Raw genomic sequence first — 21,453 nt, 5'->3', positions numbered from 1 at the left:
GTACTTGCAGCTCCGGGGGCGGCACTGTCAGGTTCATGAACTCTGCAAACAAATTCTCCTAACCCACCTCCTTTTCATGCTGATCTTGTCACTACAGTGGCAGGTACCTGGAGTTTGTATGCTTTCCACGTTCCTCTTGGGATCCATCCACAAGCATTATTGCATTATGCTGCTTAAAACCTCAGCCAAGGCCTCAGGAAAGGGAGGAAATGCTCAGCCCACTCAATGTGACACCTCATTGGCTGATATTAATTAAGAAGGAGAAGAGGGAGATTAGTGAAAGAATTGTGAGCGAAGGTTAAGTGCCAGCAAAAGGAACAGGAAGTAGATTATGATGAGGAGGAATAAGAGGCTAATTGGAGATCAGCAGCAGGGTTCGTTAGGGGCTGGTGTGGGAAATGACCTTTCCCAGATTGTTCCCTGGCAGCCTGAGAACTCAAAGCTGGATGAATTGACATTCATTTGGTGGATTTTGTTAAGACACAAAGCTGATAAGCATCATCAGAAGGCAGAGATAAATACTAGAGAAGCTGGGTGTCTTGCAGGGCTGGACTGGGAGAAATTAATAGTAAAAAGAGCAAAATAGGGCACGTGGTGACTCAGGGCAAGAATTTTTCATGTGTGTTTGAAGTTCAAAAGTTACAAATGCCTCAGCAGAGCAGATGGGTGCCTGGGCATGCAGTGCTGATTACTGGATGTCTGCAGACTGCCTACCTTCCGTAGGGTCACAGAAAAGGTGAATGCTCTTCTAGGATGGATCAGGCAAGGAATTTTCCATGGAATGGGCAAGCAGCAGTTTCACTATAAAAACCAGTTAGGACATCCTCAACATCAGAGGTAGAGTTCTGGTCATTTCTGTTCAGGAAGGAGGAACTGAATGCAGAACACTCTTCCATCAAAGAATAAGATGAAAAGCAACTTTATCCTACAAAAGGGAGTTAAAATAACCCAGTTTATCTGACAGGATGAGAGCTTTTGGGAAGACATGACTGCTCTGAATAAAAAGGAAATACTCACGATTAGTAGAAAACAGATTATTGGAACAACCCCAAAAAGGTGTAAACAGGAGTGGCAGCCAGTACAGCTTCAAGTTGGAAGCAGCTTCTACCAGAAGAACAAGACATCAGAAGGAATTACATCAGCAAACCAAGTTATATTTAGAGGGTGTTTGTCAATATTTTGTAACACAAAATTTCCTGGAGCAGCAAGGGAGGATCTTCTCAGACCCAAAGGCTCCATGTCCTTCAGTGGCCACAGGGCAGAGAGTGGGATGGGCTGGTCAGTGCCAGCCCAGCTCCCCAATGCTCTTTGCAGGCACCTCTCAAAATCCCATGGAATGGACCTGACCATGCCTATTCATTCCAGCAACCCTTGAAGAACCCATCAGGCCTGTTCTGTGTAGTGGAATTAAGAGCAAATCTCTTGTTCATTTTCCCTCTAGTCACTGCTAAGTGATGCCGCCTCAGAGCGCCCAGATTTATTTCTGCTCCACATAAAGTAAGCATGAAATTTATTACCAGTATCACACAGGGCAGAGACAAGCAGTACCATCAGAGTGGCTGCCCAAGAACAAGCCAGGATTGATTATTTTACAAGACAAGTTACATTTGAGGAAGTGAAGATTTGATTAAAAAATTAAATGCCTTGGGGAGGGTGAATAGCAGCATAAATCTGTTTGATGTTTATGTCAGCAAGGTTGCCAAAGCAAACAGCACAAACATCTGTCCATAGCATCAGCTGGAAAATACTGCAGATTGGGGAAATATTTTAATTGTGAGCAGTGGTTCACGGAACTCCCCATGTCTTTATTTATTACGCTGATAATATCACCCCAACATATGAACTTTATGTGGCACATATAAATAATTCATGGATTAGCAAATAAAGAGATCTGGAATCTGTACACAGAGATGGCTGTTGCCAATTATCTCACTTGTGCAGAGCCAGACCCTTTCAGCTCCCATCGCTTGCAGCTGCTCTTTTAAATCATTCATCAGTTCTTAAGAGATATGCTGGTGGCGCTGGCAGAGAGTATTTGAATTTTCATTGTTTACACACTGTGAATTTAGCTTCTGGTCTGAAATTATCTGCAACATTGAAGCCTTTGAAAATATAGATGAGAAGAATAAGACAATTCCTCTTTTTATCCTTTTTAAACACTTCTATAATTTTGATTAATTTTCTTCAATTTTGCTTCATATTCTTTTCATAATCACTACGTTCATTTTAAAGTTATATTAACTGATATAATTCCCTATGCTGTTTAGATCATGAAGACATCAGGAATAATATGGAGTATAAAAAGTATTACAAAACAAGAGTCTCATAAATATTTTCTTCAAGGCTGTAAAATGATTTTGCATTTTTATTTTAGAAATCTATACCTTACCTTATATCTAGTGTTGCTTCCTTCTGTTCATATTTAAGCAAAACCCTCTTAGAAATAATAATAATAGGTGCTTAAAAATTGATGAAAAACCATGGGCAGTGCTTTTTCTTATCAAATTACTGAGGCACTGAGTTTCTGTGCCCATTCAGATCATGATGGGTAGCACTTCCTGGGTGATAAATTTGCCTCTTGTCATTACAGTGATATAGCTTAATTTACTTCTTGCATGGATAATTACAGTAATGGTTTTAAAGTCAAAGGCCTTATGATAAACCCAGACTTTCAGCTCCATTAATTGAAAATCTAATTCATGTAACTAGAGTCTTGTGCAGCATTATTAACCATGCAGCTGTCTGTGATGTACAGAGTGTGATGTACGCAGAAGTTCTGTCGATATTTTTTCTCCTTTCTTTTAAGTTATAAATAAAGAAACATCATTTAAGCTTCTGTCAGGATGCTGGAGTTGGATGGTACAATGCTGGAGGCAGGAGAGGGGAGTGGAGCCTGCAATGGCATTCAAGCACACCCCATCCCACTCGGCACAGGGATGCAGGGAGGGATAACAGGAGCCTGTATGGTGCCACCTCTAAAAATTTTGGTGGAGGTGGCAGGGAGCATCAGTGCCAGGTCCTACAACTTGGGGAGTGTCACAGCCCTTCTTGTACCCACCCCTCTGGGGCAAGAAATCCAATAGCATCATCTTCTCTGTGTCATGCAGAAAGTGGCCTGCCCATGACTTTGGGAACAGTCATGAGGTTATAAGGCATGAGCTGGGTCTCTCTTACCTTTGCAATTCAGGGCAAAGCAGCTCAGCATCTGCTTTACTTCCTTAAAGTGGAGGGAGAATTTTATGTTTTATCCTTCAAGGAGCACGAGTGAGTTTTACCCTTCAAGGATCCCACGCTCTCAGGACCCCTGTGAGCAAGAGGCAGAGCAGTCACAAGGTTTCTGAGGAGGGCAGATAGACACAGGGGGATGGATCATCCGTGCAGATTAAAGAGCAGAAGCAGCAGAATGTGCTGGGGCTCAGGAGTCCCCATCAAAGCCCCCTTGGATGGGCTCTGGAGGAAGGAGACACGGAGCAGGGGATGTCCTCGCCCTGCTTCTGTCAGCTCCCAGCAGCTCCGTGAACAAATTAGGTTTCCCTCTCAGATCCACACATGACAGTGGATGGCATTTAGCAGATGGCATGTGTAATGGGACTGTCACACCAACACAGGTTTAAAAATAAAGCTGGGGAGGCAGTTAATGAATTCTCCTTTCAAGGAATTCTTTCTGTCCCTGTCAGGCATTAGGCACTCAACTTGTGCGTGTTGAAAGACTTCTGATGGGTGTGCATTAAAAGACACAGGCTAGCATGTAACTGGGTTGTTTTACTTTAAAAACTGGCATTGAAATAAGCAATTTATGTCATTTCTGAAAATGTGACTTTTTCTTCTTGATGACTTTCAGCCTGCTCACAAGTGAAATGCATTCTCTAGCTGGAGTGTTATCACTGAGAATATTTAATATTAAGAGTAATCCTTCTCACAGAGATGATTCTACTCTGTAGTTTTATGTCTTTATTATTTTTCCTTGTTTGTTACAAAAATAAAAATTAGGCAAGTCAAAAATCTACTTTTTCAAGGAAACTTGTTTATTTTTGATTATTTTTTAATTTCATATTATCTCAAACTGAATATCTTTATATAAGACTTTGCTTTAGAACATTGATTTAGGGAATGACACAGTAACAGTAGCAGTAGTTAGTAGAGAGAGACAATGTATATATATCACAATATATAATACATGTAACTTTCTAAACTACACACTAGGATTTCTCTTCATTTATTAGTTTCTCACAGCTTTTTCAGTGCCAACAACAACGAAAAAAATGAAAAAGATATTAAAAAATAAAAGGATTATATGCATTGTATTGCTCTCTTTATCCCTTTCTTTTTGTTGGCATTTCGGTATTAATTAAAGGACTGCTCTAGCTCCAACTCAAGCCATTTGGGAGGATTCCTTTTCTTTTCAGTGATGATATTATCATGCCCATGTTTATTAGGTTTGCTGCTTTTCCAGCAGTCTGGCTTCTGGGACTGCAGGGGAAAAGCAGGGCAGATTTATAAATAAATATGGTCAGCATATCAATGTATATCAGTAGGAGAAAGGTAAATTCAGCTAAATCCTGGTGAGTAAACCTGTTTTCCTTAGTGCATTATAATTCACCTTCCTGCATTCTAAAAGGTGATGCTAACAAAAAACAGGATTGTCACAGGACGAGATTCTTGATTCCAAGGAAATAAAATCAGGTTGCCATATTAGTCAGCTTAATTATAAATAAAATAATTTTCTGCCTTTTCTCTGTATAGGTATGGTCTGGATGAAACTGATGCCCACAAGGGGATGTGAGTTCTTGGCAGCACAGGGAAAACCACTGACACAATTACAGGACCTTAAAGCTTTTCTTTCTCTCAATAACTTATTTAATGTACCAAACCAGTGTGAATGGCTCGCAGGAACCTGCTTTTGTTGCCATTTGTGTGCACACTCCCAGTTACAGCATTTCAGGGAATTTTCTCAGCCAGTCCTTTTGCCATTGCACAAGTGATGATCCCACAGGATTTGTTTGTAGATTGAACAGCCTAAGAAGGCAACTTAAAAGGGTTGAAATCTTAATGAATATCAGTCTCTTAGAGCTGTCTTACTTTTGAAGCTTAAAGAACGTTAGGTTTTTGATATTCAGTGTTCTGTTTTGGAATGCTCACAACAAGGAAGACATTGAGGTGCTGGAACCTGTCCAGGGAAGGACAACAGAGGTGGGGAAGGGTCTGGAGCACAAGTCCTGTGAGGAGCAGCTGAGGAGCTGGGGGTGTTTAGGAGAAGAAGAAACTCAGGGAGATCTTATCACTCTCTACAACCTCCTGAAAGGCTGGTGCAGCCAGGTGGGGTTGATCTCTCCTCCCAAGGAATAAGTGATAGGGTAAAAAGAAATGGCCCTCAAGTTTCACCAGGGGAGGTTTAGATTGGATATTATGGAAAAGTGCTTCTGGAAAAGGTTTCCCAAGCATCAGAACAGCCCGGCCAGGGAAGTGATGGAGCCACCACTCCTGGAGGTATTTAAAAGACAAATAAATGTGGCACTGAGGGACAGGGTTTAGTGGTGGGCTTGGCAGTGCTGGGTTAATGGTTGGACTTGATCATCTTAGAGGTGTTTTCCAACACCTCTAAGACCCATGGTGATTCCAATCTACAAACAGATCTTTGCTGGGCACACAGGTTCCCCCAGCTGCTCACACTTGCTGCTGTTGTACCATTTTACATTGTGGGGAAAGGGAAGGAAAGTGAGATATCCTCTGTCTCTGAGGTGGAGAATTCACCATTTCATCACAGCAGGGCCACTTTCACCATCCTGAGCACTACTGTCAGGCTCAAGGAAAGATCTACAAACAGGTATGGGAGCAACATGTGTGGTTGTCCTGGGTCTGCCCACCTTGGCCCAGTGTCCTGTCTCCAAGAGCAGTCACCAAATGACAACTGAAAAACAGGGAGAAGGAAGTTGACAACCATAATATGAGCTTGATCTCAAGTACCATCCCATTTTTCTCTTAATCAGCCACTTGATGGCTTTCTGAACAAGAAGATGAACCCAGATCACTGTGCTAAGGACTAAAGCACCCTACAGCATCCTGTGGTTAAAATGGTGGCATCCTGGGTGCTGCAGCATCCTGTGGCAGTGAATTGTGTGGCTCACTCATGTACACTGCATAATAATGATAATCCTCTTTGTATAACACTGACTGATTTCAATACCCAAATGTTGCATTTTAAGACAGAATATGTGGCCCTTTTTACTGTGAAAGCCAAGCTGGTGTTTAATTCATTAAGAGAAAATAATATGCAAAACAGCAATATTTATCCATAGCATACAAAATGTAAATGCTTTGTGCTGTGATGTTTGGGTGTCATTAGAATAATTTTAAAGGCAAGTGATTTAATTGTGTTTGTGCTAATTATAATGTTTACAAATTAGGGAAAGATGCATTTAGTGGTCTGTTGGGAAAGAGCTTTGAAACCTCACATGTCTTTGAGTCTACAATACTGTCATCTAGTCATAAACTCTTCCTAACACCAGCGTGATTTGCTTTTTAGATTACTCTTGCATGAAAAGCGAGTCTCAAGAGCCTTCAGCTCCATGGAATTCAAAACCTGGTTTACGTGTGTCTGTGTGTGTTTTGACAGAAATTTAACCAAGTTCTTTTCTTCTCCTTTTCAAGGTCCCCGTGTCCCGATGGTGACTGTTCACAACACAACAGATGCACAGAGTAAGGATGGGCTTGAGCTTTGCAACTCTTCAGAGAAAAGCAGCCAGGCAGGACAGTGAGATGTAGCTGCTCTTTGCTAAACTTACACTCCTGGGGACCCCAGACTCTGCCTAAATGCAAGTTTTCTGCAAGGCAGAGGGACTTGCAGAGCTGTTGTATTGCCATCACAGCAGCTGCTGTTTGGGTGAAAAAAATGGTTGGGGCATGTTTGTTATGCTCTTTCTCAAAAAAATGCATAATTCAAATCTCTCTTTTTATTAGTCTTCCTCTGATTTTGTTTTGCCTTCCATATATAAGGAATAAGATAAGATAAATATAAGAAATATTTAGCCTAATCTGTAGTTTTAATAAAATCACTCTGATATGAATTATCAGAGATAATGCAGAGGAGGGAGCCCCACAAGTGGTGCCTCTGCCTGGTTCCCTGATCTGTCCATAGAGATTGTAGCACTTATTGTTTGGTAAAGCTTTGTCATGCTAATGATTTGCATCTACATCAGTGCAATGCTGGAATTATTCCAAAACCAGGTTTCTTCCCTCAAAATATTCAGCACTCACTGTAGCCATTAGCAGACTGGCAATGCAGAGTCCAAAAAACCACGGAGCTTCTGGGGTTCCACTCTGGCAGAGTGTGGCACTGAGTCTCACATGAAACCAGAGTTTATCTGCTCCCATTATTTTGATGGGAAAATATCATCTTTCATTTTAACAAAGAATTTAGCCCAGTCTTAACTGCAGTTAGGGACTTCAGGCACTGATGTGACCCAAGTATAAAGCAACACCTTTGTTCTAGTTCTATCTACTTTATACACAGTCAATACCAGTTTGTCAAGTATAACTTTTACTTATCTGGATTTACAGCAACTCACTGCTCTTGTCTTAAAAGAAAAAAGGAAAAAAAAAAAGAGCAAGCAAACCGAGAAACTTGGCACTCATCCTAAAGATTTACTGTGACATGCTGACCTGCTTCATTTCCCCCTGAAGGTAGTGAGTGTCACAGGAAAGGCTTTTGGCACCAGGGAGTGTCAGGTCCTTCTTCCCAGCAGAGCCTGAGGCTGGCAGTGCCCTCCCAAGGATAACCCAGAGCAGCCCAGCTGATGCCCACAAGGTCCTTCAGGCAGGAGAGTTTCTTCACCCTGACCTGCAGCTCCAAAGTCACTTTCTTTCTCCCCCACTTTAAATAAAACACCTTAATTTTACCATAGACACGGAGGTGTCTGAGTGGCTATACCAGCATGGGATAGTGCTCTCATGAGTGGTGTTATACCCCCCTGTACAGTTTTACAAAATACTTACAGGTGAATAAAATGACAGACAATATAAAACAGAAACGGTAAATGAAGGGCTTTAAAAACTAAAACAAAACACACCAAGGCCAGTTCTACTTTGACAGATGCATATGGGTAGCATCTATTACACAGAAAATTCAGTCTACTCATGTGCAGAACACATCCTCTACTGAAATTCATGATCTTCTGCATACAATTACCATTCCCCCTGATTATTTTCTTTTTTCCCCCCTCATTCTTTTGCTTTTGAATAAAGGGCAACTGACAGTTGTGTGTTACTGAATTCACTTATTTAATATGAGCCCATTACTCTATAAAAGGGAGTCTGCCTCTGTATTCTGCAATAATCTGATAATACTGAGTTGCACTGAATATTAGAGAATGCTTACATTTAATTAAGCAATGACCATTTGTACTCCACAGACTGAAGCTCCCTGTGGTCCTAAAGCAAAAAGGAAAGTCCTTTAGGAGATATGCCAATCTTTTTATTTCCTCCACAGTCTTCCTGGCTTTCTGTGAATGCAATTATATGAACAAATAAAAGGGCTTGACTAAATTCCCCTACGTGGCAAGCCCCTTTCTGCTGATAAAGCTACTTGTGTGTGCCATAATTAAATGAGAATCTTAATATTTAACTAAACGTAATAGGCTGTTGCTTTGCCACTTTTGTGGGGGCTGTGGCTTTGATAAAGAGCCAGGCTGTGCAGAAGCAGGGTGAATAGCCACTGAACCTATATGCTACTGCTGAAAGATCTCTGAAATATATTAACTGGGCAGGGCAAGGTTTTGTCTGCCTGCCCAGCAGAGAAGGGCAGTGAGAGCAGGATGATCAGGTACCAGAAAGGTTATCTGAGGAGCTGGGGTTACATATGAATTTATCAGTGTCTCTCAAAAGTGAAGTTACAGTCAGTGACACACACAAAGTGTGGTGTGAAATGTCACACCCTCCTCGGGCTCAAGTGGCAGAGATAATGCCCTGGATCCCCCTGGTTCACACCCAGACTGATGCCAGGGGAATGAGCACTCCCTAGACCAGGATTCCCTCAGCCCAGCCCTCTACTTGGGGCTCAGGAGCTTTGTCCACACATGGAGACATTTCCCACCACGTAGGACACACAGCCTGAGGTGTCCCCTAAAGAGGGGCCCTTTCCCTGCCAGCTGGGAAGGGTTTTTTCTTTCTGGTGCTGGAGGGCGTTGCTTTTCCTAGAAGAGGTTCAGCAGGTAGAACACATGGTCAGGATGAGGGGATAAAAACCCCAGGAAGGAGGAAGGAATCCTCTATTTGTGAACCAGAGAGTCCTTGGGTCAGACACACAAGCAAAATGAAAAATTTTTGAAACACTCCAAAAGTCAAGATTTCTGCAAAACCTAACATTGCAGGTTTGCATGGGCTTTGTCCACCCTCCTGTCCCCATGGCTTTCCTTCCCATGGATTTTATCTTGCACAGCAGTACAACTTTCCCTGAAGCCCTCCATAGTCTCCTCCCCTTCTTATTTATTATGTATAATTTGGACACAGCCTTGAGGACCTTTTCGTTTGAGATCTATCTTGGCATGCTGGGTGAATGAATGTCTGACTGGGATCCATGGAGTGTCCCAGCACAGCAGGTCACCTTCCCACCTCCTGCAAATCAGCTGAATGTCCCTGATTTCAGGACTTTAGCTTTTTGCCAATGCAGAACTTGGAAGGGGTTTCAAAGATTTAACTGAATTAAATCTAAATTAGATCTGTGAGGTCTAGAAGGAAAACTGTTTGTAAGGAAACTTGTTTTATATATATCAAGGTGACTATAAAATGTTAAAATGCATTTCCACAAACTCTGCCAAAAGTTTTTGTGATCTTGTCCTTCTTCTTTCAGAAATTTTTGAGCTGGAGGTAAATGAAAATGTGCAGCTGGCTGTAAATGACAGGCAAATGCCTAAGGTAGAATACATGGAAATCAAGATAGATGATTACAGTAAGTAGCACCTTTCTTCTCACTTATTTTTCTCTTTCACTGCTGTAGCTGTGAAATGATACAACCATCCTGACTAGACTGGCAGGAGGAAAAATGACTTTGACTCTCAATAAACTCACACAGTTTGCAAAGCACTCTCCTGGAATGTGCTACATAAAGTTATTACAGAGGCAAAATTTGATGAGAATTCAGATGAAGAAAGGCAAAATGATAGAGTTGGATTTTCTTGCTCCTCTTAAAACTTTCTCTGTGAAGAAAAAGCCACTCTAGGAAATGACACGGTGGGGTGCCCCATTGATGGAAGCTTTTGCCCTGAGTGTGTGTGTGTCATTTGAAATGGGTTTGGAGTGGGATAATGTGTGTGCTTGCTGTGGCTGCCTCTCAGTGCACAATCTGAGCTGCAGTGAATGGAGATGCCTCTTGCATGACTGCCCTTTGGAGTCACTCAGGATTCTTCGAAAAAGCTATAATTTGGAAGGGTTTTAAAAAAAAAAAAAAAACAACAAAAAAAACTCCCAAAAGCTTTATGAGGAAAGACAAAGGAGATTTCACCTGGAGTAAAGAAAGCAGAGACTTAGAGCAGTTTGCACCTGCAGCTGGTGTGGTATTTCTACCACTTGTATAATCATTCCCCACATATATATGTTTATCCCAAAGAGAGAGAGAAAAGCCTGGTGGCAAACAGCCAAAATGTAAGCCTGTCTCTGTAGTTGTACCTGAAACAACCTAAAAAAAACTCCTCTGGCTGTAATCAAATACCTTCCCTATATGGGGGAAATCCACGTACTCAGAGATGCACAAAGGCTTCCCAAAATTCCAGCCTGCATTTATGGTGGCAACTCTAGAACAAAACCCCAAAGACTCTGGGTTCAAAGTGTGGCCCATAATGTTTCCCATGCCAGAAGGAGTGTATTTCTCAGGCCACAGGCAGTGAAGTGAAAGCAGCAAGCTGTGCTGGGGGCAGGTTACTGATTTCAGCCATTTCCAGATGTTATAAAATGTGAAACAAAGGCTGAGAGATGGTTGCCATTTGAAAAGGATAACAATGGCCCTAAAATGTTCTGTGTGCCACATGGGCATAAGGAACATAAACCAGTGCATAAAATAACAGGAACAGACGTGCACTTCCGAGTTTTATGGACAGGAAAGCATGGATAAAGAACCCGTATTTCCCCCATGAGCCAGCTCATGTGAGACTGGCAGTTTATTAGGGATAACTCATCTTGACACTAAATTTTTTTAATGCAGCTCTCATCACAATTCTTCTCATTTAACCGAAAATATACTTGTGTGTAATAAATACAAACTGGCCATTCTGCTGTGCCACCCCTGTGTTTCCAAAGCTTTGGGCTGAGCAGCCTTGGGAGCACTGCACGTAGCACTTTGTAATATTTAAAGTCAAGCCATGGCCTTTTTGGCTGTCCCTGGGCCATTGATCCAATTTGCAGCTATTAGCATTCAGATGGAATAACTAATTAGGCAGAGTGTCAGGCAACGATTGCAAAGCAAACCACTTAAACCGTGCTGCTAATCTGTGTATTAATCTACTGAAAATGCTCCTAATACCGATTTAATTGCTGAGCCTTTGCTAATCTAGATTGTAGTTAACATTTCAAAAATAAATGTGCTGTCGTTGATGCAGAGAGGGTTTTTATGGAGGCAGTTTTGGCTGCTGATACAAAGCCACAGAAATGACATGCAGTTAAAAGAAGCTTTAGTGGTCACATCCCTCCTTTACATTGTTTCTGTACCAGTATAACTTGGGCTTCAGCACCTTTGCCTCTTGTTTGCAACAAAATTTAACCATTTGGAAGTTGAGATTAAGATACTTGTTTCTCCCTCTGTCTTCACACCATTATAGCAAAATAATTCTATTTCTCTCCCCCAGCCACCATACTTAATTGGGTTTTAAATTACCATTTTCATTGCCAATTTTCCTCCTTCTCTGCTGCCCTGAAATATTGATTTCTGTCCACGTCACTCATCCAGCTGCCAAAAAAGGAAAATTGTAGCTATTGACAGATGTTAATTGAACGCTGTAAAAGTGATGCATGACTGAGCAGCTCGCACTGTACTCCCCATTTACATTTCTTGTCACCTCAGCTATCACAATATGGGTCTTTTCTTTGGCAACATCTGTGTTTCTAAGGTGATATTTACCACAGTCTCCGAAGAAATGCCATTTTGCTCCTACTTATCTGTGTCCAGAACACCAGAAAAATCTATTGGAATCACGTCAGCATTCCCACATTGAAGACATGTTGTTAATTGTTCTTTTTTTGTTTAGGATTGCCAATGCAGGTCTTAAAGCCAGCAACCTTTGCAGACACTGCTCACTACCCCTTGCTGTTGGTTGTGTAAGTTCTCTCTTGTCCTTTCTTTCATTATCAGTTATCAAGGCAGCTTGGAAGCCTTGGCCATGATCAGAAACCTTTAAGATATGTTTTGTACAGGAATGTCAGAGTCCAGCACACTGGTTCCTGCCCCATCTCACTTCACAGCTGGGACAGGCCAGATGTACATCCCTTCCTTCCCATGTCTGAGCCAAGGTTTTCAGCTCTCAGGAGGGCACCCTGTCGAAATCCTGCAGAGTAAATTTGGGATTTTGTGAAGGCGTTTCATGCACACTTCAATCACTTGTGGAGCATAAATGGGAGAAGGAGGAATACAAGATGTATTTTGGCTTCCTGTCCCAGTGCTTAGAGCACCCACCTTGTGATTAACAGATAATTTTAGAGTGGAATTCAGTCAGCCTTACTAGAGCTTAAATTTTAGGTGCCCTCATGCAGAAATAATTCCCTTTTAAGTGCTGGTGTTCGATGAAGTGACAGTAAAGAGAGAGCTGGAACCCTTTGAATATCTCCACAAAGTTAGCATTTATATTAAATAGGTAGGTTTTCCTCCTGGCAGGCAGAGCAGATGGGTATTTCTTTATGCAACATTTAGTAACAATAACACACATTACTGAGTGGGGTTTTTTTGGCAATCTGGAAAGAAACTGCGGGAGGGAATTCACTGACCTTGGAAGAACCTGTTTGGCCCTGGCTGCATCCCAGTGCATCACTTGCTGCCTGCCAGGGAACACCCCATGAGGAAAAAGCCTCATGCAGGAGGGATGAATGCGTGGTGAATGCCACCCTGCACAACTCTCCATGAAGGACAAAGCCACTGCAGGGAGCGTGTTGTTAAATCTTTAAATCACTGTGGAGAAAACGTGCTTCATTACCAAAGTGCTCGAGGAACACTGGCTCTCATCAAGCACCCAGCACTTGATTAGGCTGCCCCTGGAGCTGGGTGGGCCAGGGTCTCACTTGGATAAATGCAAATGACTGGAGTCACACGTGCATTAAAGTCCTGCAGTGAAGTGCCTGATGTCTCTGAGAAACCCAAAAATGACAAAAAAGTGGATAAAAATGCCAGTGGCTTTACAGTGGTCCCAGCCTAAAATTATTGCTAAAGCCATCATCATCATAATCCCTTGTTTTTTCTCAGTTGCCTGGCTGAAGTAGGGTCTGTATTTCTCAAGACAATTCCCCTGTACAGGATCAGACCCTAAGCAGAAGGGTGGAGAGGAGGTCTTGCCCACTCCTTTCGCTTTCTCAATTTTGAGCCAAACTGGTCATTATTAAGCTGTTTTTTATAACTTCAGAAGAGTCCTTCCCTGTGTAGTTGTGTGAAGCAGTGATGACAGAACCACTTCAGCAGAAATTTAAAAAGAGCTTTGAGGAATGTAGAAAACAGACATTAGACCATGCATGATAAAGGGAAACTCAACTGATACCTGATTACTCACAGGAGGAATCCTGACCAGTTAAAGATGTGCTTGCAGGTGTGGTCCAGCTTAGGGGGTCAGAACCCAGGACATTCCTCTGACTGCCCTGGATGATTCGGGACACTGGCAAGGGGCTCAGAGACCTTGGCATGGAGTCAAAAACACCTGTGCCTTTGATTTTAGCCCATGGAGGAAATTACCAACTTTGTGTGAAGATTTACAAGCCACAAGAGTTCGAGTAGAATGATAGTTAATTTGCCACAGGGTGAAAAAGTAGAATTTTGGGGTTTTAGAATGGGGGTTCAAGAGACAAGATGGAGGAATTTGGGCGTGTCCTGTCCTTTCTTCTCCTATTCTTGCACTCCATCTTCTGCTGTGATGGTGGCACTTCTGGATTGGTTGAGAGTAGAGACAGACTGTCTAACATAGGTGATTAGGTATTGGAAAATTACTGTAAATAAAGTATAGATAGTTCTTAGTATAAAATGTTAACACCACCCCAAGGGCGGACAGTGTGCTGCAGCCCAACCTGCTGGACAGATTTCAGCTGGTCAGGGAAATAATGTTATAGATAAGGAAAAATAAACAACCTTAAAAAGCAGAACCAACGAATCTCGACTTCTATTTTGGTTGAGGAGCTGAGAGAAAAAAGACTTTCTTCTACCTCGGGGTCATCTCCACCTCAGAATCCCAACATAGAGGCTGCTGTGCAGAGGGAGGCAGATCCAACCCACAGCTTCCACCCAGCCTCAAAACCCACCCCACACAATCATCCTCCTGCACATCATCCTTACAGAAACCTGTGTTCCCTTGCCCTGCCCGATGGGGCTGTGGGTGCCCATCCCGCGGCAATCCCACAGCCCTGGGAAGGGCGTGGGGTGCTGTTGCCTTTCCTTGATGCCCGTTTCTGTTCCAGAGATGGCACCCCTGGCAGCCAGATCGTCACGGAGAGGTTCGAGGTGACGTGGGAGAGCGTCATGGTCAGCTCCCACAACGCCATCGTGCTCAAGTTCGACGGCCGCGGCAGCGGCTTCCAGGGCGCCAAGCTGCTGCACGAGGTCAAGAGGAGGCTGGGCCTTCTGGAAGAGAAGGATCAGCTGGAAGCTGTCCGGTGAATGGCACTGTTATTGGAGGAATTAATTCGTTATGATAATTAACCCAAGACTCATTAGTGCTGGTTGTTTTAATGGTGTGTAGGGTAGAGCAGGGAGGTGGGAGGGAGGGACGATGTTGTACAATCCCAGCTGCATGTGAGAGGGAGCTTGTGTCAGCCAGAGCAGAGGGAGAAAAACAAGCTGAAACAGAGCTAAATTAGAGCACACTTATCTGTATCACATGTTCAAAGCCTATTTATTTTTAGCTCTGTGCAGTCATACAGCTACAAACAAGTAAGCTTGAATATCTGTTCCTACATTAATCTTTTGCTTGCCTGGTAGTTGGAAAAAAATCCATCTTTAAATCCTTAAACTTTTTAAACAGAATAACCAGGGCAAAACCCTAAATGTCAAGTTCTGTCATATTGTTAGATTTATTCTGCACATAATCACGTTAAAACCACTATCAGAGTATTGCAATAGCTGTGCAATAGCTTATTATGGCTTCCAGAAGTAGGGCAGGTTATTTGTTGCCATTGCTTGGTCAAATCCAACACATGAGGTTGCAAGATTAAATCAGAGAGATCCATGTGAAAGCAGCTTGGCGTGATTTAGATTGTCTGCATCAAGGGGAAAGGGCTTTAAATTGAAAAGGGATGGGTTTAGATTAGATATTGGGAAGGAATTCTTAACTGAGAGGGTGTGAGAACTGGCACAGGCTGCCCAGAGAAGCTGTGGGTGTCCCATCCCTGTCCAAGACCAGTTTGGATGGGGCTTGGAGTGACTTGGGATAGTGGAAGGGGTCCCTGCCCAGGGCAGAGAAGTTAGAACTGGATGAGCTTTGAGGTCCCTTTCAACTCAAATCATTCTATGAATTTTTTCTGGGGCTAGTTTAATTTAAAGCTGATTAAAATCACACTCATTTTGCTCTTGAAGGGAAAAATGTTTTCAACTCATTACTTTTCCTTTCTCATGTTCTAGGACAATGCTGCAGGAGCATTTCATTGATAAAACGAGAGTCGGTGTGTTTGGCAAGGTAATGTTTTGCCATTGCTCCTCTGTGCTGTCCCAGCTGGCTGATACAGCTAAACAGCTGAGTTAAACCCTGACTCATTGAATGTATCAGTGGTGACTTTTTTATTGTTATTTGTTTTTGGGATAGGCTGTACCTTATTCAGTGATGTTAAAGGTGGAGGCTTTCATTTCACTTATGTACTCATCAACGACTTCTTTTAAATTAACTTCCAAGTGCAAAAAGTGACTGTTGCTCAGAAAACCTCATCAGATAGTTTTTTGGGTTTTTTCCCATTGCAAACTTTCATTTTCACCTTGTCTCCTAAAGCCTGTGGGAACATGGGTACACCTAACTCATGCGTACAACAACCCTGTGGATTTCTGAGGTTGATTTGCCGTGTGTGCCTGGCTGGGAAACAGCCCCTGTAAAGTACACACAGCTTGAGATGAGAGTGGGACTGCGAGTAGAAATTGTTTACTTGGGAGACAAGGGCTTGGAGTGGGTGAGGAGAGCTGCACGTAGAGCAGCATCTCTGCAGGGAATTGTTAACAGGCTGGCAGCAGACGCTGAAAGTGTGATGCTCATTTTAAGTAGAGAAAGTAAGAGAAAGTAAACATTTTGGAGAGGTAACAGATCTGGTTAGAGCTACAGCCATAAAGTGAGATGGAAAAGGCCAGCTCTTGGGCACACAACCCTGCTGCCCTCAGGAGGGTGCCAGCCACACCACCAGGGAGATGTCCCTTGGTTTGTGTTTCTCCAGTGCAAGGTGTTAAAGGTTCTGTAATGGCCAAGCATTTGCTGCAAGGTCTCAGCTGCCCTGTTTCTGTACCCAAAAGCAGCAGTGCCTCCCAGCAGGATGACTGACATCCCTGTCCTGTTTCTGTTCCAGGATTATGGTGGTTACCTCAGCACTTACATGCTTCCAGCTGGTGAAGACAACCAGGTGTTTGCCTGTGGAGCTGCTCTTTCCCCAGTGACAGACTTCAGACTATATGGTAAATCCCATTCCTCAGCTCACAGACCCTCCTGCTGACTACAAGTGATGTTTCTTCCCTATCATTTCCCACTTGCCATTTTTCTTTCCCAAGAGCTTGCTTATTTTATATTCTGTGTCTTTTTAGGAGTAGCCATAAACATTTTTTCCCCACTAAAGCAATCTAGTTGCAGCAGTGAGACCAGCCATGGTAGTCAGAGCAATCAAATCACTTTATTACTCCTTTTAAATAAAGGAGAATTGTCTTTAAACCCCTCCAGCCTTTGCCACCAACCACCCCCACTGCCTTGAACATCTTCCTTCCTGCCTAAAGCACCCATCCATGCAAGCTGAGGTGCAGTCTACCCAGCCCATCCTGCCTCTGACCACAGCACTGCCCTGCCCATGGTGGTCCTTTCTCTCAGGGATAGCAGTTCCCTTTGCACTTAATGCCAGGGAAAATCAGGGGGCTGCCAGGAAAGTCAGTGGTGTTCAGCCAAACTTCAGGAGCTGTGCTGTTTTCCCTGAGACCAAAGGGAACTTGCTGCTGATGGAGAAGGCCCCATGTGAAAGGAGAAAGAGAAACAACCTCAGTTGCATTAACAAAGAAAAAAAAAGGTTTTTCTGTGACTTATTTAGAGACCAGAAGTGCATGGTGATGATAACAGACTGTGGTATCACACATATCTTTAGTGCATTTTCAAAAACTTTTAGAAATGCATCCTCTATAATTAAGGCCATGTTTTTTTAGCATTTGCTATATTTGACTCAGAAGCACCAGTGTATTCATGACTGAAAGTGATATTTTCATTTTTTCTCTTCAAGCTTCAGCCTTTTCTGAAAGATACTTGGGCTTGCACGGGGTTGATAACAGAGCATACGAGGTAACTGCATGGACACTGCATTTCCCTGATAAAATATGAACTGGCTCTGAACCCTCCCTCCATGTGTTCTACTTTGGGGAGGAAGCAAGTTTATGCAAGAGGGACTCACTAGGGAAGTTCCTGAAGGTGTCCTTCAGCCTGCTTACTGCTTTTTTTGTCTTTATAGTAATCATGGATAAAGTTTTTATTGATTAGCCCTTGTGTCTGCCTCTATAAATTGGGTAAATACAGTTTTAGAGATTGAAAGAGCTGAGTGACTCAAATGTGCCCAAGAGGACACACTGTCATGACCTCCTGGAGTGTTCTTGCCAATGGTCTTGCCACTTTGATCCTCTCTGAGGTAAACAAATTAAGTGAAACTCAGCTTGACTTTCTCAAACTTTGTGATATTTCAGATAGGCAGAACTCTGCCAGAACTGAGCAGGACATAGAAAAGGAAACACAGCACCAGTTAATAAAGACATTGCTTAATACATGTGATGGGATCAGTTGGATCCTGTGCTGAAATTACTTGGAGGCAAAACCTGATAAAGAATAGTCACACAAACAAAAATTGGTTATAGAGAGAATCTAGTTCAGCTTCTAAGCCTTGTCTCCAGCCAGAAGACATGAAGGTAGCAAAGGTCTGGCACTGTTCTCACAGAGAAAGCAAATACCACCCTGTGCCCTCACAAGGAAAGATTTATCCTGGCTACCTAAACTCCGAGCTCATTGTCTCTCAAATTTTTTTCACGCACAATCTCTACATTAGTGCAGATGCTTTTTGTTCTTTCAGAAATTGTTTGTATTTATATTCCCTTGTGCATCTGAAAGACAGCTGAGGACAAAGGTGTTCTCAACAGTGGACGCTTGAATTTCATATCAGATCATCCCCCAAGGTGCCAGAACTCATTGAGGTTGGCTTTCAAAACACACCAAAGTCCCTCCAGATCCATGAGCTGTTATTAGGCATAGGCACCTGGGCACACTTTTCATCAGAGTTTTTTATTCCCTTTGATATTTTCCATGCATTCTACAGTTCAGGCTTTTATTGAACATTATCAGAACAGGGGAGGGTCTCTGACATGTTCCTGCTGCTGACACTGCCCTGCCAGCACAGGGTGGGGGTCTATTTTATCTCTAGATTTATATAAGTAGCCAGCAGAATATGCTTGTTATCCTGGTGATAAAACATTAAATGGAAATAAGCACTTCTATTGCCTCCATATAAATTGCTAATTTCTAACAAGTTTTTAAATCTTATTGCAACATTTACCTTCACAGATCAGCAAATTATCACACCGAGTCTCATTACTAAAGGACCAGACATTTTTGATAATTCATGCTACTGCTGATGGTAAGCTAGCCCATAATTTGAGCTCATTATATGTTTGTGATAGCTTTGATTTTTGTTAATTAAATGTCTCTTTAATGATTGCAATCTGTTTTTACAGAAAAAATCCATTTTCAGCATACTACAGACCTTATCACACACCTAATTAGGGCAAAGGCTAATTACAGCTTGCAGGTACAGTATATGTTTCTTTTTTCTCTGAGTCATTTCCCTATTTGAGCTCAGGCTGCTGTTATGAAGCAAGGTTTGAAAAACCACTTGCAAACTCAGCCTGGGAGTAGAAACAGAACATGCATATAATATCTCTCTACTAGTCCCATGCTTATTTGACATCAGTGTTTTGGTCTGGACAGTTGTAGACCAATTATTGAATTACAGTAAATTAGCTTGTGAGAGACATTTCCCTAAGGAATTCATGCATGTTGACTTTCTTTGGGAACCACAGAACAAATTCAGAATGAATTTCAAGGAAACAGGGTTTTAAATTAAATCAACCAGAAAAGTTACAAAGATATATGTCACCTAAATCTGACATTTCACTGGAAATGGCACAGCTCCACTTTCCCCCAAATGATGTCTCTGTTTTGCTGAATGCTCCATGTCTAAGCCATTAAATCTTTCAAAATCTACCCACCCTAGCATCCATGCCTAGACAACCCATTATGATCCTCTTGCATTTCTTCAAGTTACCTGCTCCATTTAAATGAAAAGTTGGGCTTAAACTATTTAATTTCTGGCTTCACTTTTTTTTTTTTAATTTAATTACTTTTCCAGCAATATTTATTAATTTCCAAACTTAATGACATTTTTGCTTTAGAGCCCTCATTTTAGTCAGTATAACCTAATGCCATTTCTCTCCAAAACTGAGCATTTTTTGGTTTTCACAAGGAAAGTGTGGGCTGGTACTTCTTAGACTGAACCTGTTCAGAGCAGAATTAAATGGAAAACCCTCCACGTCAAAAAGGTTCCTTGTGAAGGAGGATGCCAGTCTGCACTCAGAGCACTGTGGTGCCCAAGTTAGCCTGGGCTCATGAGCCTCCATGGGAAGCTCTACAATGATGAGGAGGTGCAGTGGGTTTGCAGCTCCAGCAAGGTGTGGGTGGTCAGTCCTGAGACTTCCAGCTCTAAAATGTGTGTATTTACCTGTTTCTTTACAGATTTACCCTGATCAAAGCCATTACTTCAGCAATGCAGCGTTTGAGCAGCACTTGTACCAGTCCATTGTCAACTTCTTTGTGGAGTGTTTCCAAGTTCCAGACAAACTCCCGCTGGCCCCACTGAAAGAGGAGGAGGAGGATGATTAACCCTACTTGACCGTGCCAAGCACAAGGCAGATCTCTCTGACAATATGCAACTGGATCATTTTCCTGAAGAAAGAGATGTTGTTAGCATGTAAAAAAAACGAAACTGAAAGCAGCTCCTCTGCTTTACTTGACAGCAACTCCTTCCTAAATGGAAGAACATTAAGCATGGTGAACTCAGCAGAAACTGCTGTCTGAAATAAATCCATCACAACCAACATCTTCTTTTTCTTTGGTTGGGTTTTTTTTTCTTTTTTATTTTCTTCCTTTTTTTTTTTTTTGTTTGCCACGAAATGACTTCTAGAGTGAAAATAGTAACACATTGAACTTGAAGGAACACCCCAAGAAACCACTCTGAGGACTGGAAGATTTGATGTCTCTTTGCAGTCAAGCAGTTGCAGTGAAATCCATCATCCACATTAAGGTTGCTATAGTTAGCATCACACTGTGTCAGAACAAAAAATCTGCTATAATACATGGAGAAGATTACAGCACAATTATTTTGAAGGATACAGATTCATACACTTGCCTGCTCTTTTCCATCTCCAGGAGGTTTGTCATTGCTACAGGATACACAAACCCAGTTGTGCAAAATATCACTACAGCTACACCGATCTTTACCTCCCTGTAATTATTTGTTAATTCTGTATGGCTTTTACTTCTGTTGTTCATTGGGTCTCATGCTTACCTTATTAGCTTCTCAGCTTGTTCTGGATGGGGAAAAAACATAAAACAAATTAACTAATTCACTTCAGACCTCAGGGGTCTAATGAGGCAATGGGACTTGAGCTTCCCAGATATTAAAAGATCTATTGGAATAAAGCAGAGAAAAACTCACTCTTGAGTTCCCAAAATAGCTCTTGCCAGCAAGATTGAATATTTTCTATGGCAGCCTTGAAAAATATGCACATAAATAAGCTAAATCAGCTTACATTGAGATATTTTTTATTGCAATGTAGAAAAATATGCGACAGTCATGATTATTCTTTCTCTTTCTTGCAGTTGGAACAAATGGTTGGTAACCTGCTAGGGAACAGCTAGGTGAGGCTGTGGTACAGGAATTTGTACCAGAGACCTCACACATCATCCTATAAAGCCATTTAAACAGAGACAACGTGCAGAGATTTATTGCACATGC

General features: G+C 42.2%; 1 protein-coding gene across 4 annotated transcripts in view; it reads left to right on the top strand.

The window, feature by feature from the left end:
• The window catches only part of DPP6 (dipeptidyl peptidase like 6), a 537,867-nt gene extending 517,451 nt beyond the window's left edge, over positions 1 to 20,416 (top strand). For 3 of the 4 annotated variants that reach the window (XM_039712329.1, XM_039712320.1, XM_039712311.1), the window contains 10 exons: positions 6,649 to 6,696; positions 9,845 to 9,943; positions 12,231 to 12,300; positions 14,632 to 14,826; positions 15,791 to 15,845; positions 16,714 to 16,819; positions 17,623 to 17,681; positions 18,945 to 19,017; positions 19,115 to 19,188; positions 20,172 to 20,318. In XM_039712329.1, the coding sequence (XP_039568263.1) occupies positions 6,649 to 6,696; positions 9,845 to 9,943; positions 12,231 to 12,300; positions 14,632 to 14,826; positions 15,791 to 15,845; positions 16,714 to 16,819; positions 17,623 to 17,681; positions 18,945 to 19,017; positions 19,115 to 19,188; positions 20,172 to 20,318 (926 nt within the window). Of the gene's footprint in view, positions 1 to 6,648; positions 6,697 to 9,844; positions 9,944 to 12,230; positions 12,301 to 14,631; positions 14,827 to 15,790; positions 15,846 to 16,713; positions 16,820 to 17,622; positions 17,682 to 18,944; positions 19,018 to 19,114; positions 19,189 to 20,171 lie in introns of all 4 variants that reach the window. The other variant, XM_039712305.1, reaches the window with a different exon arrangement.
• Positions 20,417 to 21,453: the final 1,037 nt, after the last annotated feature.

The sequence above is a fragment of the Passer montanus genome, unplaced genomic scaffold (genome assembly GCF_014805655.1).
Source record: "Passer montanus isolate IOZ18808 unplaced genomic scaffold, ASM1480565v1 scaffold10, whole genome shotgun sequence".
Lineage (NCBI taxonomy): Eukaryota > Metazoa > Chordata > Aves > Passeriformes > Passeridae > Passer > Passer montanus.
The sequence above is the reverse complement of the archived record's forward strand: the minus strand, read 5'-3'. Positions and strand labels throughout refer to the sequence as shown.